The 13,986-nt window shown below is 41.9% G+C and overlaps 2 protein-coding genes across 10 annotated transcripts in view; both read left to right on the top strand.

Annotated features, from left to right (window-relative positions):
- Positions 1 to 9,709, top strand: part of PPFIBP1 (PPFIA binding protein 1) — a 152,864-nt gene extending 143,155 nt beyond the window's left edge. For all 9 annotated transcript variants that reach the window (XM_072954726.1, XM_072954729.1, XM_072954732.1 and 6 more), the window contains 8 exons: positions 627 to 738; positions 888 to 976; positions 3,830 to 3,952; positions 4,466 to 4,591; positions 5,348 to 5,536; positions 6,776 to 6,952; positions 7,662 to 7,727; positions 7,853 to 9,709. In XM_072954726.1, the coding sequence (XP_072810827.1) occupies positions 627 to 738; positions 888 to 976; positions 3,830 to 3,952; positions 4,466 to 4,591; positions 5,348 to 5,536; positions 6,776 to 6,952; positions 7,662 to 7,727; positions 7,853 to 7,939 (969 nt within the window). In that variant the 3' untranslated portion in view covers positions 7,940 to 9,709. The remainder of the gene's footprint in view (positions 1 to 626; positions 739 to 887; positions 977 to 3,829; positions 3,953 to 4,465; positions 4,592 to 5,347; positions 5,537 to 6,775; positions 6,953 to 7,661; positions 7,728 to 7,852) is intronic.
- A 78-nt stretch (positions 9,710 to 9,787) lies between these two features.
- REP15 (RAB15 effector protein) lies at positions 9,788 to 11,826 on the top strand. Its single transcript, XM_031670582.2, has one exon. It carries the CDS (start codon positions 10,538 to 10,540, stop codon positions 11,222 to 11,224), a length of 687 nt encoding a protein of 228 aa, XP_031526442.1. The 5' UTR covers positions 9,788 to 10,537; the 3' UTR covers positions 11,225 to 11,826.
- Positions 11,827 to 13,986: the final 2,160 nt, after the last annotated feature.

The raw sequence follows: 13,986 nt of genomic DNA, 5'->3' as shown, positions 1-13,986 counted from the left end.
GGGGTGGGTAGAGCCTGTGAGCACTCTGGGGAAAGTTTGGGTTTCCTGCTTCAATGCCTGTTTCAGCCCATGGACTTCAAAGGAAGAACCTGGTCTTAATGACTCCTTATAAAACACTTATGCCACTGGGCATTTTAGTGAAAAATAATTTGTATGACCATCACAGTACACTTTCAGCTCATATTTTTCAGAATCGTTCTGTGGCTTTATCATTGACCCATCTTCTTAATGAAAGATACGCAACTCAATTTCATTTTACAAAAGGGAGGGGAAAGAAGAGCCCCAAACTTTATGTCCCGTTATGTAACATTTCTTCCCAATTGTTTAACATTTAGTGCAAGATGAGAGTAGAATTCCTGTTCTGCCTGCTGCCCTTCCAGTCTTGCAAAGGCAGGAGCTTAGTGAGAAATACCTAACGTACCAGTAAACCAGCCACAGGGGTCTTGGCTTCCTGTGGGCCTTTGGTTCAGCAACATTTCAGAGCCCAGGGTAGCATTCTGACTTAATGTAATTGTTGGGTCTTCAATGCTGGTAGCTTCATTTTAGAGGAATTTGTATCCTTTGCTAGTGGCGTCCAGCCCCTGTTGACAGAGCTGTAAAGCCAGTGTTTCTGTTTATTATTTCAGGAACTTGGAATCAAGCATTCGCTCCATCGAAAGAAACTCCAGCTGGCACTGCAAGCCCTGGGATCCGAAGAAGAAACCAATCATGGAAAGCTGGATTTCAACTGGGTCACTAGTAAGAAGAGGTTTTAATTTATGAGTGAATGAATACATGAATTTTATATATATATATATTTATATTTATACACGCACAGCTGCTTTCCCTTTTTCATCACTAGAACAGGTGTTCTGTGGCTCAGTAACGACACTGATTTCTACCCCTAGGATGGTTGGATGACATTGGCCTCCCCCAGTACAAGACCCAGTTTGATGAAGGACGGGTTGACGGTCGGATGCTCCACTACATGACGGTTGTAAGTGCCTCACTCCTGTGGTTGGAAGGGGTTGAAATTGTTCTTCTCTGAGAAACACAGAAAGAGAGTGAGCTTAATGTTTCCATGGTGATTCCACCAGGGGCAGGCATATTTTCCCGATAAGTTGAAGTTGTAGGCTTTGGTCATGGCAGCAGCCTTGGGAAGTTTTGAAACCCTGGTTTAAGCTCCATGAAACCTCATGTAAACTAAACTATCTAGAAAGTTGATTTTATATTTGTGCACAATGTTGACACTGAAGGGTACACTTCGGGTGAATTTTATGGTACGTGAATTAAAGCTCATAAAAATGTTTAAAACAGAATGTAGAGTTTTGCAGCCCTGGCAGTTTCTAATTGACATATCCATAGGAGAGGCTGCCCTCTGACCTGTCATGCCTTTGGACTTTCTTCTCCCTTCCCTGCTGCTTTGGAGAGCTGTTCCCTGAAGTCCCCTGACCCTTCTCACTTCAGCCCAGTCCTGCTGGAGTCTCTGGGGAAAGGTAGACCTGGACTCCGAATCCTTCATTACCACTTCGTATTCCGGGGCTTCCACCCAGCGGGTCGCAGGGCTCTTCCCTGCTTCACAGCAGTGGGGAGAGGTGGGTTCCAGGAGAACCGGTTCTGAATTCCACGGTACCAGGAGCGTTCTACCGAAGATAAGATTACTTTTATGTAAATGGCCTTTCCCGGGCTGGGCTGCAGAACCGGCTACCACAGATACGTTTCTAAATAAGTTGAAGGTGTCAAATAGCCAACTTACTAGGAATTTTTCAGTATCAAAGAAATTTGGGATTCGGCCCATGGGATTTGTTTTCTTCTCCTTCACTGAACCAAAGTCTGAACCGTGGGGGACACGTCATGTAAACCACGGGTTAAAAGAACACTAGCTTGTGGTGTGTTGCACACTTACTGTGTTTCAGGCGCTCTTTCAAACACTTTCGCATAATACATACTCAGATCTCAGCCATCCTTGAGCTGGCTTCTTCCCATCCTCAGCTTTTCGATGGGGAAACGAAAGAATTGAGAAATGAGGTACCTTAGCCAAGTTCCCGCTGTAGAAAGCAGTTCTTAAAAAGTAGTAGAAAGTTATAGAGCAACTGTGCCTCTCGCCTGCCTGTCTGGGAGTGAGTACATCGTGTGGGAATGTGACCAAATTCAGGCTGAAAATCACAAAAGACAAACATACAACTTTGTCACGGTCAGAGAACACACTACCGTGGAAGATTTGACCCCAGAAACCCTAAATCACAAAAAGTCCACTTCAGTACGGTCCCCTGGCCTGGCTCCTGGGTCAGAAGAAGGACCTGGTGGAAAACCTGGTGACAGCTGATTGGAGTCTGGGGTTTCAGTTGAATTGTATTTTTGTTTCTGTTAATTTCTTCGTTTTGCTGAATATCATGGTAATAATGTAAGATGTCAGCACTAGAGGAAGCCTCGTGAAGGGTCTGTGGGACGCTGTAATGCCTTTGACAGCTCTTCTGTAAATCTAAAAATAAAAGATTTTTTTAAATCCTCCCCAAAAGAGTATTTTGATTTAAAAGAATATGGCCCTTACTTTTAAAATCCCTTAAACTAAAATGATTAACATTTCATTTACTTTGTAAACATTATGCATTTTAATTTTTTTTTTTTATCTGGCAGACTTTGTTGAAAATAGCCCACTGAATGGGTATCTCAGTCTTAGATTAAAACCGGCTAAATGCCCCTTCTAACTTATAAGGCACTGCTTAAAGGAAATAAATCTAGAAAAAATTGAGGAAATAATCTTGCTCAGTTAGTAGCCTTAAGAATGTAAAATGTTTTATAATCTTATTTTTTAACATTTTTTATTGAGTTATAGTCATTTTACAATGTTGTATCAAATTCCAGTGCATAATCGTATTTTTAAAATATTTCTATAATAGATTAATTTTTCCCCCCACAAGAAATGTGTTATCAGGAAGGTGTGCCTAAAATGGATGCTTTCCTTGTTTATTTTCTGGGTGTGTTTGGAAGTAGACTGGTGCTTATCTTGACACTGCCCCCTAAATCACCTTCTTTGAAAGTAATTTGTTTGGGTGTGTTTGGTGTGTGTGAAAAGTTCCCAGTAGCCACAGACACCTGGTGAAAGTTATTCCTTAAAGGGATCCCATGGTGGTATATTGCAGCTCGTAACTTCATCTCTCTTCTCTCCTTTGCCCTCACCAAAACCTTTGTATTCACTGACATAATTTTTTTCCAAAACTGTTCACAATGCCTACTAGATAAAGCACAATAATCTAAAAGCAGAGATTTCTTGAGGCTGGGGAGATTCTGTAACAGGATCACTCTGCCAGTTTTCCCCAAAACCGTGATGTGCCTTCGCTCAGAAAGCCGCCTCTCAGTCATCAGTGAACGTCGCTGGCCCTCAGTTAACTGCTTTACCAGATCAAGTCGAAGCGGGTCAGCTTTCGTTGTGACCCAGCAAGCGCTTTTCCAGCTGTGTTTTTCAGAGCCATTTGGTCCTGCAGTCCTGTCTTAGAATGTCTGGCAGAGAGAGAAACAGGTGGAAGTCAGCTTCAGTAGAGACAACATGAATTTTAGTTTTCTTATATGCTGGGGTCCGGGAGAAAATTCTTTTCAGAACAGGAGGAAGGGTTCTGGGACTGACACGCTCTTGGGTCCTATTGGGAGAGAGGCTCTTCTTTTTTTAAAAAAAAAATTATGGGGGGGTAATTAGGTTTATTTATTTATTTTTGGAGAAGGTGCTGGGGCTTGAACCCATGCTAAGCATGCGCTCCACCACTGAGGTATACGTTCCCCGTCTGCCCTGAGAAGGTTCTCCGGCTCTAGGTCAGCTCGCTGTGCTCTTCTTTTTGTTTGCCTTGTTTTGCAGGACGACTTACTGTCTTTGAAGGTTGTGAGTGTGCTCCACCATCTCAGCATCAAAAGGGCCATCCAGGTCCTGAGGATCAATAACTTTGAACCAAACTGTCTACGGAGGCGGCCATCTGACGAGGTAGCACCGAGGTGGAGGTTCACACAGCCTGCACTTTCCGTGCGTGTGCCTGTCCATGTGTGAAAACTGAGCCCCGTTTCCCGTTGGAGCCTGCGGGAAAGGAAGGTTCCTGGCTCCCTCACAGCCTCACATCCAGCCTCGTTTACTTCTTAGGCTTTGTGTTCCTAAATCCCTTCCTCTCGCCCCCAGTGATGGTTCTACCTGCGTGACAGAAGCCCAGGATTGTGCTTTAGCTGCCATCCCTCCTTTCTTGGGTGTATTTTATTTTCCTGCCTCCTTAAGCCACATAGTTAAATATCACCATAAAGACTTCCTTTCCTAAAGCTTTATTTGCGTGTAAAAAAGCCAGAAACTCAAGAGAATTCAAATTAGCGAACACCTTTTGACCTTTTCTCTAAACATTTAATGGAATGTCTGAGTAACTCTGGCCGCATGGAGCAGACTCTTTAGAAGGAGCATTTAGAGCCCCAGTTGTCAGTGACTGAAGCTCTGGGTGGTTGTCTGTTCCCATAGAACAGCGTCACCCCATCAGAAGTCCAGCAGTGGACCAACCATCGCGTGATGGAGTGGCTGCGCTCCGTGGACCTGGCGGAATACGCCCCCAACCTCAGAGGCAGTGGTGTCCACGGCGGGCTCATGGTAATACTCTGTTGTAATTTAAAATGGACTTCTTACGGGGAGAGGATAGAGCTCAAGTGGTAGAGTGCATGCTTAGCATGCACGAGGTCGTGGGTTCAATCCCCAGTATCCTCTAAAAATAAAAAGATACGAGTAAACCCGATTACTTCCCCCTCCCAAAAAAAAAAACCCTAAATAAATAAATCACTCTCAAAACGGACTTCTTACCATTTTGTTTCCATTAGTCAAATGAGGAGGATGTAATCAGTTTGCTCATCATAATCCTAAAGTCATCTGAACCCTCCTGCACTATTTCTAGTTAGTCTTTGCTTTCAGAGTATTCTTTCCCATTTTTTAAAATTTATATTGTGTAACTCTCGGTTGGATTTAGACCCATTTCTCCTCTACTGTCCTCTTGTACGTTGGATAACGTCTGGCCACTGGCTTTCCAGCGATCATGTTTTAAAACCTCTGCAAAGGTAAAGACTATAGTTCTGCACATTGATGTTGCATAAGGAGTTGGCCCCCAAAGGGACCACTTCAGAGAGGTGGAAGCCCCAGCTTCGTAACACCTGGATGTCAGGGCCAGCTCTGCTTCTCACTCGCTTGGGCAAAACAAAACAAAAGATTTTAAATTGAAGATCAAAGTCCATAGTCTGTCTATCCCACTGGGCTGTTGAGAGGTCATTGGAGATAATGAAGCAGCTTTGCAAATTATAAAGCACAGTGCGGAAAGATGCTACATGGTGCCTCAAACAATCTTAATTTTTCTTATAGGTTCTAGAACCTCGTTTTAATGTAGAAACAATGGCTCAGTTATTGAACATCCCACCAAGTAAGACCCTGTTGCGAAGACACTTGGCCACTCATTTCAACCTTCTGGTCGGAGCTGAGGCCCAACACCAGAAGCGTGATGCCATGGAGTTGCCAGATTATGTGCTTTTAACAGCTACTGCCAAAGTGAAGGTTGGTTCAAGCTCATCCCGTTGATGAAGCAGAGGCTTGGTTTTGGACTGTTACCTGGCTGTCCCATTTTCTGAGGTTTACTAAGTGTTGTGGATGGGTTGAAGGTAAATGCATCTTTAAGGTAATGAGGAAAATGCATTTTTGAAGGTTTCCTTCTGGGGGAATCTTCACTCAAATCGTTTATTTGATTAGCGTTAACAGTAGTAAACAGCATGACGTTGGCTTCTACGGTTGATGTACTGCCGATGCAGAAGGCCCACGACTTGGGCCCACTTTGATTGCAATTATCCTACAGATAAATCAAGCATAAGGAGGATTTCTTCTCGTAATTAACCACCTTGCAAATTACGAAAAGATATTTAAGAAATGATTCAAGGTAGACCAGCAGAGAGTGGATATTTCCAGATCTACCTAGAATTTGGATCATACCAAATTCAGATCACGTTTTCTTCTTTAAGTCATTCCTTGGTGAGCTCTCTGACTCTGTTATCTCAACTAACTTAATGGGGAGGTAGAGTTTCTTGGCTCCTCCACTAAAACGTACAAAGTTTTTTTTTTTTTTTAACCCTCTCTACCTGCCTGACACTTTCTCTTTAGCTCCCTTTCTCCCTTAAAAGATGTGCCAGGTTTGAAACCTCTGGGAGATTCTCTTCTTAAATTCTCAGCATCAGCCCGATGGCTATCTCCCTGACATTTGGTCTCAGGGACTATCCAGTGACTAAGATGGAGCTGCTCTTCCGTCACTGGAAGTTCTCTCTTCAAAAGAGCGGAATTCTTTTAGCACTAAGTCACCAGCCCTGCTGTGGGAGCATAACGGGAATGCAAGGCAATCATAGCCTCACCCAAAAAGAAAGTATTGTAAAGGCCATTTTCTGCCCATCTTAGCTTGGAAAACCTTGCAAAATTGGACTCAGCCCTGAGACATCTCATTGCGTTAAGTTCTGTTTATCAAAACTAAGGCTCTTGGCATACTTTGCTATTCACAGTGACTCCTCAGCTAGTTGGTTTGAATAAGGAGAACAAGACTGATCTTCTGAGATTCATAATAAGGATGATTTATCGTATTTGGATACATCGTTCACGTGCCTCAGATGCCTTTGTTTTTGTTACACCCGTTTAATTATCCAATCGCTCTTCTCTACAGATAGTGTCAATAATTAAATTATACATGTTATTGGTTGGTTGTCATACGAATTTTATCAAGTCCTTGCACATTTGTGTTTGCTTTTCTTTTAAAAGCCAAAGAAACTCACCTTCAGCAATTTTGGGAATCTGAGAAAGAAGAAACAGGAAGATGGGGAAGAGTATGTTTGCCCAATGGAACTGGGACAGGCATCAGGAGGTACCAAGAAAGGATTTAAGCCAGGTCTGGACATGCGCCTGTATGACGAGGATGACCTGGACCGGTTGGAGCAGGTAAACGTAGCACTGTGTGCCTCTTTTCAAGTTCTTCCAAGACTGAAGCACTAAATGAAAACTTTGTGCCTTACGGCTACTAACCAAAGAAATTTTCTTCAAGTACCTAAGACTAGAGGTAATAATAAGGTAATAACTATGAGCACTGACAGATGGCTCACTCCATTCCAGGCACTACCCTAAGCACTTAACATACGGAAACGTTCAGGGTAATTCTAAAACACAGGGAGTATTGTTAGCGTCATTTCAGAGATAAGGAAACTGAGGCACCAGATGGTTAGGTAACTTACCCAAGATAGAAGAGCTGGTAAGATGGCTGGGATTCCAACCTGCCAGGCTGGCTTCACAGCATGTGCTCTTTACCTGTGTCTCGGTATGAAATGTATGTATAAAACAAGGCAGGCGTGGACAGCTCATACTGCTTAGCCTTTTCAGTATGAGATCACAGAGCATTGCCTTCCCATTAACAATCCTTTGGTGCCATTGGCAATGTCCGAGCGTGAGGTCAGATGTGCCGGCAAAGTGTCTGCTCTCATTTTTAACGTCCAGTTGCAGCAGGGAGAGGAGATGCCACCAGAAGTGTTCTGTTGCTCCCACTCCGTTCAGTGCCCACTTGCATGATTTCTTCTGTGAGACTCATGTTCATTTCGCCGTCCCTTCCTTGAAATTATGCAAATGGGGATGTCATGTCATGGTACGTTCATTGCAGATGGAAGATTCAGAAGGGACAGTGAGGCAGATAGGTGCGTTCTCCGAAGGCATCAACAATCTAACTGTAAGTTGTAAAACGAACTGAAAACGCCTTTGAAAATGACCCCAAAGGACCGCGTGTGTGGTGGAGGGTGCGAGGCGCTGAGGTCTGCTTCTCGGTGTGTGTGACCCCGTCTCCTTGTCTTCCAGCACATGTTAAAGGAAGACGACATGTTTAAAGATTTCGCCGCCCGCTCCCCCAGCGCCAGCATTACCGACGAAGACTCCAACGTCTGACCGCGGCGCCTGGACCAGCGCCGGGAGCCCCGCATCCTTCTTCGGCTTTATTTCTCAAACCCTCACGGGATCCGCAACAAGCAACAGATTGCATATCGTTCATTTATGGTTCCAACGTCTCCTTTAGAAGTGGAAACGAAATGCAGGGGCTAGATGCCTATTCTAAAGTTGCCACGAAAACTGAGACACTGGTGAATGAGAGTGTAATTGTTCTTCCTCTATTTAATGTAAAAATCTGTGATATATTCTATTTAAAGTGATGCGTTTGATGAATACTTTATCCTAGTGTTTCCATTCGCGTTAACAGTGTAGAGGGTTTGGGAGGTAGCAACCAGCATGTGAATGGTTTTGTCACGTCAGTGTGCCAGCACTGCCACCGTGGAAGCAGGACACTATATGCTCACAAAGTCAACATGTGCAATTTCTGTCAGCTTTCAGTGTGCCCGCTAAATGCCAGCCACGCCTCCACTGGCCTCTTAGTGCCCTGTTTTTATATATTTTTCTAAATATGTGTATATACTTCGTACATAGAAAATGGAACTTTTATTTTGTGACATAAAGAAGATGGGGAAAAGATCACATTAAAAACAGCCAGTGATCAAAGTCTTCATATACCAGCCAGTTCCTGGGGAGGTCAGGATGATCTTTCTTTGTCCACAAGGGAATTTTAATGATGTTGATCATTCAGACCCAGTTAGTGTATATGAAATACCCCTTCTTTGATGACACATCGCAAAATTGTTGAATACCTTTGTAAGAATTTCAGTCTTAATCTTGGATCTTGTTACCTCCTAAGGAAGAACTTGAGGGACATTTAAATACCACTAACTTGAATGCATTCAGAAACGCCCCACAAATTTGTAGAAATAATTTCCAAAGAAACCACACCAAAACAAAAGCCTTTACAGTATTAAGCTTCTTAGTTTTCTCTTTGCTAATGATCTCATTACATCGAAATACTAACAGTCTGCCTGACGTTATTAATATGTGCCCATTTCTCAGGCTCTCAGCAAATGGGATTTTTTTTTTCTAAGCTGAATATTTGTCTCCATCAGAGTTCAGTAACTCTGAGGCTGCAAAGCTAGTTTCACAATGGCTATAACGTGATACTAAAATGAAGTTTATGGCTTTCTGTAGCACGGGGCCCAAATATTCTTTATGAAGAAAATAGAAAAACCCCAACAAAAAAAAAGTTACTGTTTATTGTTTTCTAGAGGTATTAGAAAATATATTCTGTTTTTTAATTCAGTACCACGTCATTACTCATGATAGCCAATGGAGGTAAAGACAGGTTTTCACAAAGTGGCAGAGAGGTGGGCAGCTCCGTATATGCAGGGGACTTACTTCATAAACTGTATTTGAGTGTTGGTGGTATGATCTTTCAAGTCAGCAGCAAGTTATGAAGCTTTGCATCAAGGAACCTGTGATACTAAATTACTATTTATTCCTAACTAAAATGATTTGATGCCAATAATAAACCTTTGCTCCCTACCATTCATTATTTGGTAACTGTATCGGACTCATACTGCATTTGTGTTTTATTTTAATGTGAATATATGTCACCATTTGAAAAACGATTTGTTACTCGAACCTGGTTAAAAGCACCAGGAGACTTATAGATGCCAAACATCCTTTATTCAGGACATTGTAACATCACTGATGATGTGTGATAAGGTTAAGTTTTTTTGATGATATATATTTTATTTACAAAATATTATACACTGTTGGTATTACCGTATGAAAAGGAATAAAGTCAATTGATAACTGCCACTTTTTTTTTTTTTTGTCTGTTACCTTATTTTCCTTTGCTTGGAATAGCCAGTAGGCTTTATTTCTGATCTAGAGAATAAGAACACCCACTCTTTACAATTCACAAACCCTCATAAATTTGTTTAAGTGGGGCTCATACATGTATCAACAGATAGAAATTTTTTAATTTTTAGTTTTTTTTAGGGGGGAAGGTAATTAGGTTTGTTTATTTAACAGAGATATTGAGGATTGAACCCGGGACCTTGTGCATGCAAAGCTCACACTCTTACCACTGAGCTGTGCCCTCGCCCAACAGAGCCTTTGCTTGAGAAACTTTTGTATGAAAGGAACCACAGGCAGCTGAGTTGGGAGATAAGGAATCTTGGCATTGGGGTGTCGGAAAAGCAAAGGGAAATGACGTGCCTACTGATTGGAAGAAGTGAGTTGTAGAAAGAAGTAGTTAATTATGTCTGACTCTTTAAAGAACTAAATGTTATTTTGAATTAAACTAAAATTTGAAAAGAGGAAACAGGTCTTGGAAGAGGTTACCAAATATTAACAGTAGAGTGACTATAACTAGGGAACAGATGGTTTTTGTGAAAGTTAGTATCTTTAATTTAATAAACCAGCAGGAATCTACAAGGACAACACACCCAGTTGGCAAACAGCAAGACCTCACGTGTTTGTTTAGCTGTGTGTATATATATGTGCTTACCTGTAGAGACAGAAAACCGGGACCGCGGTGACAGATGGGATTTCACTGCAAAAAATTACGCTAAAACAGGAGTCATTCTGCACGAGGTTCACATGGTTGAATTTTGGAAGTAGTGTTGAGTGGGTGCAGAGAAAATGGGGCAAAAACCATCGCAACAGATGACTCTGAAGGACAGTGAAGAGGTTCTCAGCATCTGTGAGCTGGTCAGTGGAGCTATAGTCCATGCAGCTCAGAAACTGAAGGAGTATCTTGGATTTGAAGACACCCTGGGCAATCTCTGCCCAGCTCCAAACACTCTCAATGAGATCTTCTTAATCCACTTTGTCACTTTCTGCCAAGAAAAAGGAGTTGACGAGTGGCTCACCACCACCAAGATGACCAAGCACCAAGCCTCACTGTTTGGGGCAGACTGGATTTGGACTTTCTGGGGACCCGATAAGCAAATAAGGCTTCAGCTGGCAGTACAGACTCTGCAGATGTCTTCCCTTCCCCGGGTGGAATCTAACCCAGAATCCAGGGCAGAGGCGTCTTCCAGCAAGAGGAGTAGGTTTGAGAAGCTGGAAGAATTCTGTAACTTGATAGGAGAGGACTGTCTGGGCCTGTTTATCATCTTCGGCGTGCCAGGAAAGCCTAAAGACATCAGGGGAGTTGTCCTGGACAGTGTCAAAGGTGAGACAGTGAGTCTGAGAGGAGGGATGGCTGTGGCACAATTCGTCCTGGAAACTGAAGATTGTGTCTCCATCAGGGAGCTGCTTGGAAACTGTCTGAGTAAGAAAGACGGGCTGAGAGAGGTGGGCAGGGTTTATATTAGCATCCTCTGAACTGGAGATGTGTGATAAGACTGACCTGGCCTGTAAGATGAAAACAAAAAAATATTCACCCCCTTGCATCATTTCTTAAGGGGTTTTTCTTTCCTTCCCCAACTCCCTAACTCCATTGAATGAAAACCATCACCTGGGTCAAAACAGATGATTATGGACAGGAGAAAAAAAAAACCTTCCTGTATCTCAGGGAAAATTTAATAATTTAGCTTAATTTTTGATTCAACAATAAAAGTGGAGAGTATAATAAAGTCACCTTTAAAGTTTGATTTGGAAAAAAAATCTGAAGTCTAGCATTTGAAAATGTAAAGTGTGTTTTTACTGCTGTGTGTGGTGGGGGGGCAGGTAGGGAAAAGTGGTGCATAAGACGGATTTAATGACATTGACAAAACCGCTTTAGCTCAGGACTCCCAGGCAAAACCTGGTATGGCTCTCTTCCTCCAATCCCTGCCCTGACCCCCACCTCATCCCAAGCTGCTTCCTCTGCAGAGAGGACCTTGGTGGGATGCCCTTTGGTACTCACTCGAGTGTTAGCCTTACCTATGATTTAAACACGGAAACCCATATAACAGTCCTTCGTAATAACGATGAACATTTCTTTAGCATTTGCAGTAAGGAAAGTATTCATGTATAAAAATCATCTTTACTTTAAAAGCCTGGGTGGCTGTAACAGTACTGTAGGGGAAGAAAAATAATTTTTCCTCTAGGCTTCTAGCGGGTAGAAGCAAAAAGTTGCTTTAAAGTGTAAATGGGAGATGGATTCATTCACACGTGATTGTTAAATGCCTATGACTTGCGCGGCTCTGTCTATGCCCAGCCAGTCCAGCAGTGAAAAGAACAAAGTCCCCACCCTCAGGGAGTTTCTCTCTCAAAGGTGGAAGATAGACAATAAACAAATATATGCAAATATGTTTTAAATGCATATTTACATAAATGTCAGGGGTGCTGTAAAGAAAGATTAAGCAATGGGTGAGGGGGTAGAGAGTGAAGGAGATACAATTTTATATGGTGGTAAAGGAAGGGCCTCAGAGATCTGAATAGAGAAAGAGCATCCTTGCAGGTATCTGGGAAAGAGTGTTCTAGGCAAAGGGGACTGCAGATGCAGTGGGAATGCACAGGGGGCTGTGTGGATGGAGCAGAGTGAGCCAGGAGGAGACGGACAGGCGATGGTTCAGAGACGTAGCCAGCAAGCAGGAGCAGCAGATCCTACCGGTGAGGACTTCAGTCTGAATGATACGGGGAGAGAAGTGCCTTGATCTGACTTAGAATTTAAAAAGTTAAGGAAAGCAATTTTTTTTAATTTAACTATAGTCAGTTTACAATATTGTGTTAATTTCTGGTATACAGCACAGTGATTCAGTTATATACATTCCTTTCCATATTCTTTTTCCTCATAGGCTATTGTAAGATATTGAATATAGCTCCCTATGCTATAGTAGGATCTTGCTGTTTATCTGTTTTATATATGGTAGTATCTCCAAACCCCAAACTCCCAATTTCTTTCTCCACCCTTCCCTTTCCCAGCTGGTAACCACAATATTTTTTTCATGCCTGCAAGTCTCTTTCTGTTTTGTAAATAAGTTCATTTGTGTCATTTTTTTTTTAGATTCCACATATAAGTGATACCATATGGTATTTTTCTTTCTCTGTCTGACTTCACTTAGTATGACAATCTCCAGGTCCATCCATGTTGCTGCAAATGGCATTATTTTATTATTTTTTATGGCTGAGTAGTATTCCATTATATATATATATGATATATATTATATATATATCCTATCTTTATCCATTCATCTGTTGATGGGCATTTAGGTTGCTTCCATGTCTTGGCCACTGTAAATAATGCTGCTGTGAACATTGGGGTGCATGGATTTTTTCAAATTAGAGTTAAGGAAAGCATATTAGCCCTCTCCCTTCAGTAAGCAGACAAAAATAGGCCCAAGAGGCATCTCTCGAAGTTGGTAAGCAATAATTATTCCTACTTGGAATGTGCCTGGAGCTTACAGTTCTCAGTCAATTTATGTTTCCTTGCGAAACAGTGCCCCCCCCCCGTCTGCAGCAGTGCTGTGTGGAGTGGGCTATCAAGGGGGTGGGGTAACAGAGTCAAAAGAGTCTTCAGCTTGGAGTCATACGTGAGTTTGAGTCTCAATTCTCTTAGGAGCAGAGTCTAGTGGTTTAACTCTTGTTTTCTTACTTGTAAAATGGGAATGACTTCAACTAATTCAAAGGAGATAATGTATGTTACATTTTTCTATACTGAAAGTATAAGCTTCCCCAAATTTTGAAGAGTCTGGTACAAACTGTAAGTATTTACAAACAGCTGGAAGCTATAAATCAAACACTCACCATGTTCTTTTTAAATGAAAATAAAAACGTGAAACTTTCGATTTAAAAAATATTGTATTCTTGTGTTGTTTTTAATCTGCATTTTGGTCTAAAAATTTAAGTATAAAAATATCGAAAGTTAAATCTTCAGAAGTCTCACCCCTGCCCCCATACCAGTTTACAGTTCACCCTTCCAGAGTGTGTATTGCACATTAAAAACACTTTACACATATGGAATCCTATGATCTATAAATGCCTTATGATCTACATTTTAGGAAAACAACTCCATATTGTAGACAATTTTCCACACTAATAATACATTTATATCCACTTCATCTGCTTTAAGGCTGACATCAGTGGTTCTCAATCCTGCCTGCATCTTAGATTTACTTGGGAAACTCAAAACAAAAATATCAAGGCTATAAATATACGCAGAC

Source organism: Vicugna pacos, chromosome 34 (genome assembly GCF_048564905.1).
Source record: "Vicugna pacos chromosome 34, VicPac4, whole genome shotgun sequence".
NCBI classification, from domain to species: Eukaryota; Metazoa; Chordata; class Mammalia; order Artiodactyla; family Camelidae; genus Vicugna; species Vicugna pacos.
Note: the sequence above shows the minus strand (reverse complement) of the source record. Positions and strands in the feature narration are given on the sequence as shown.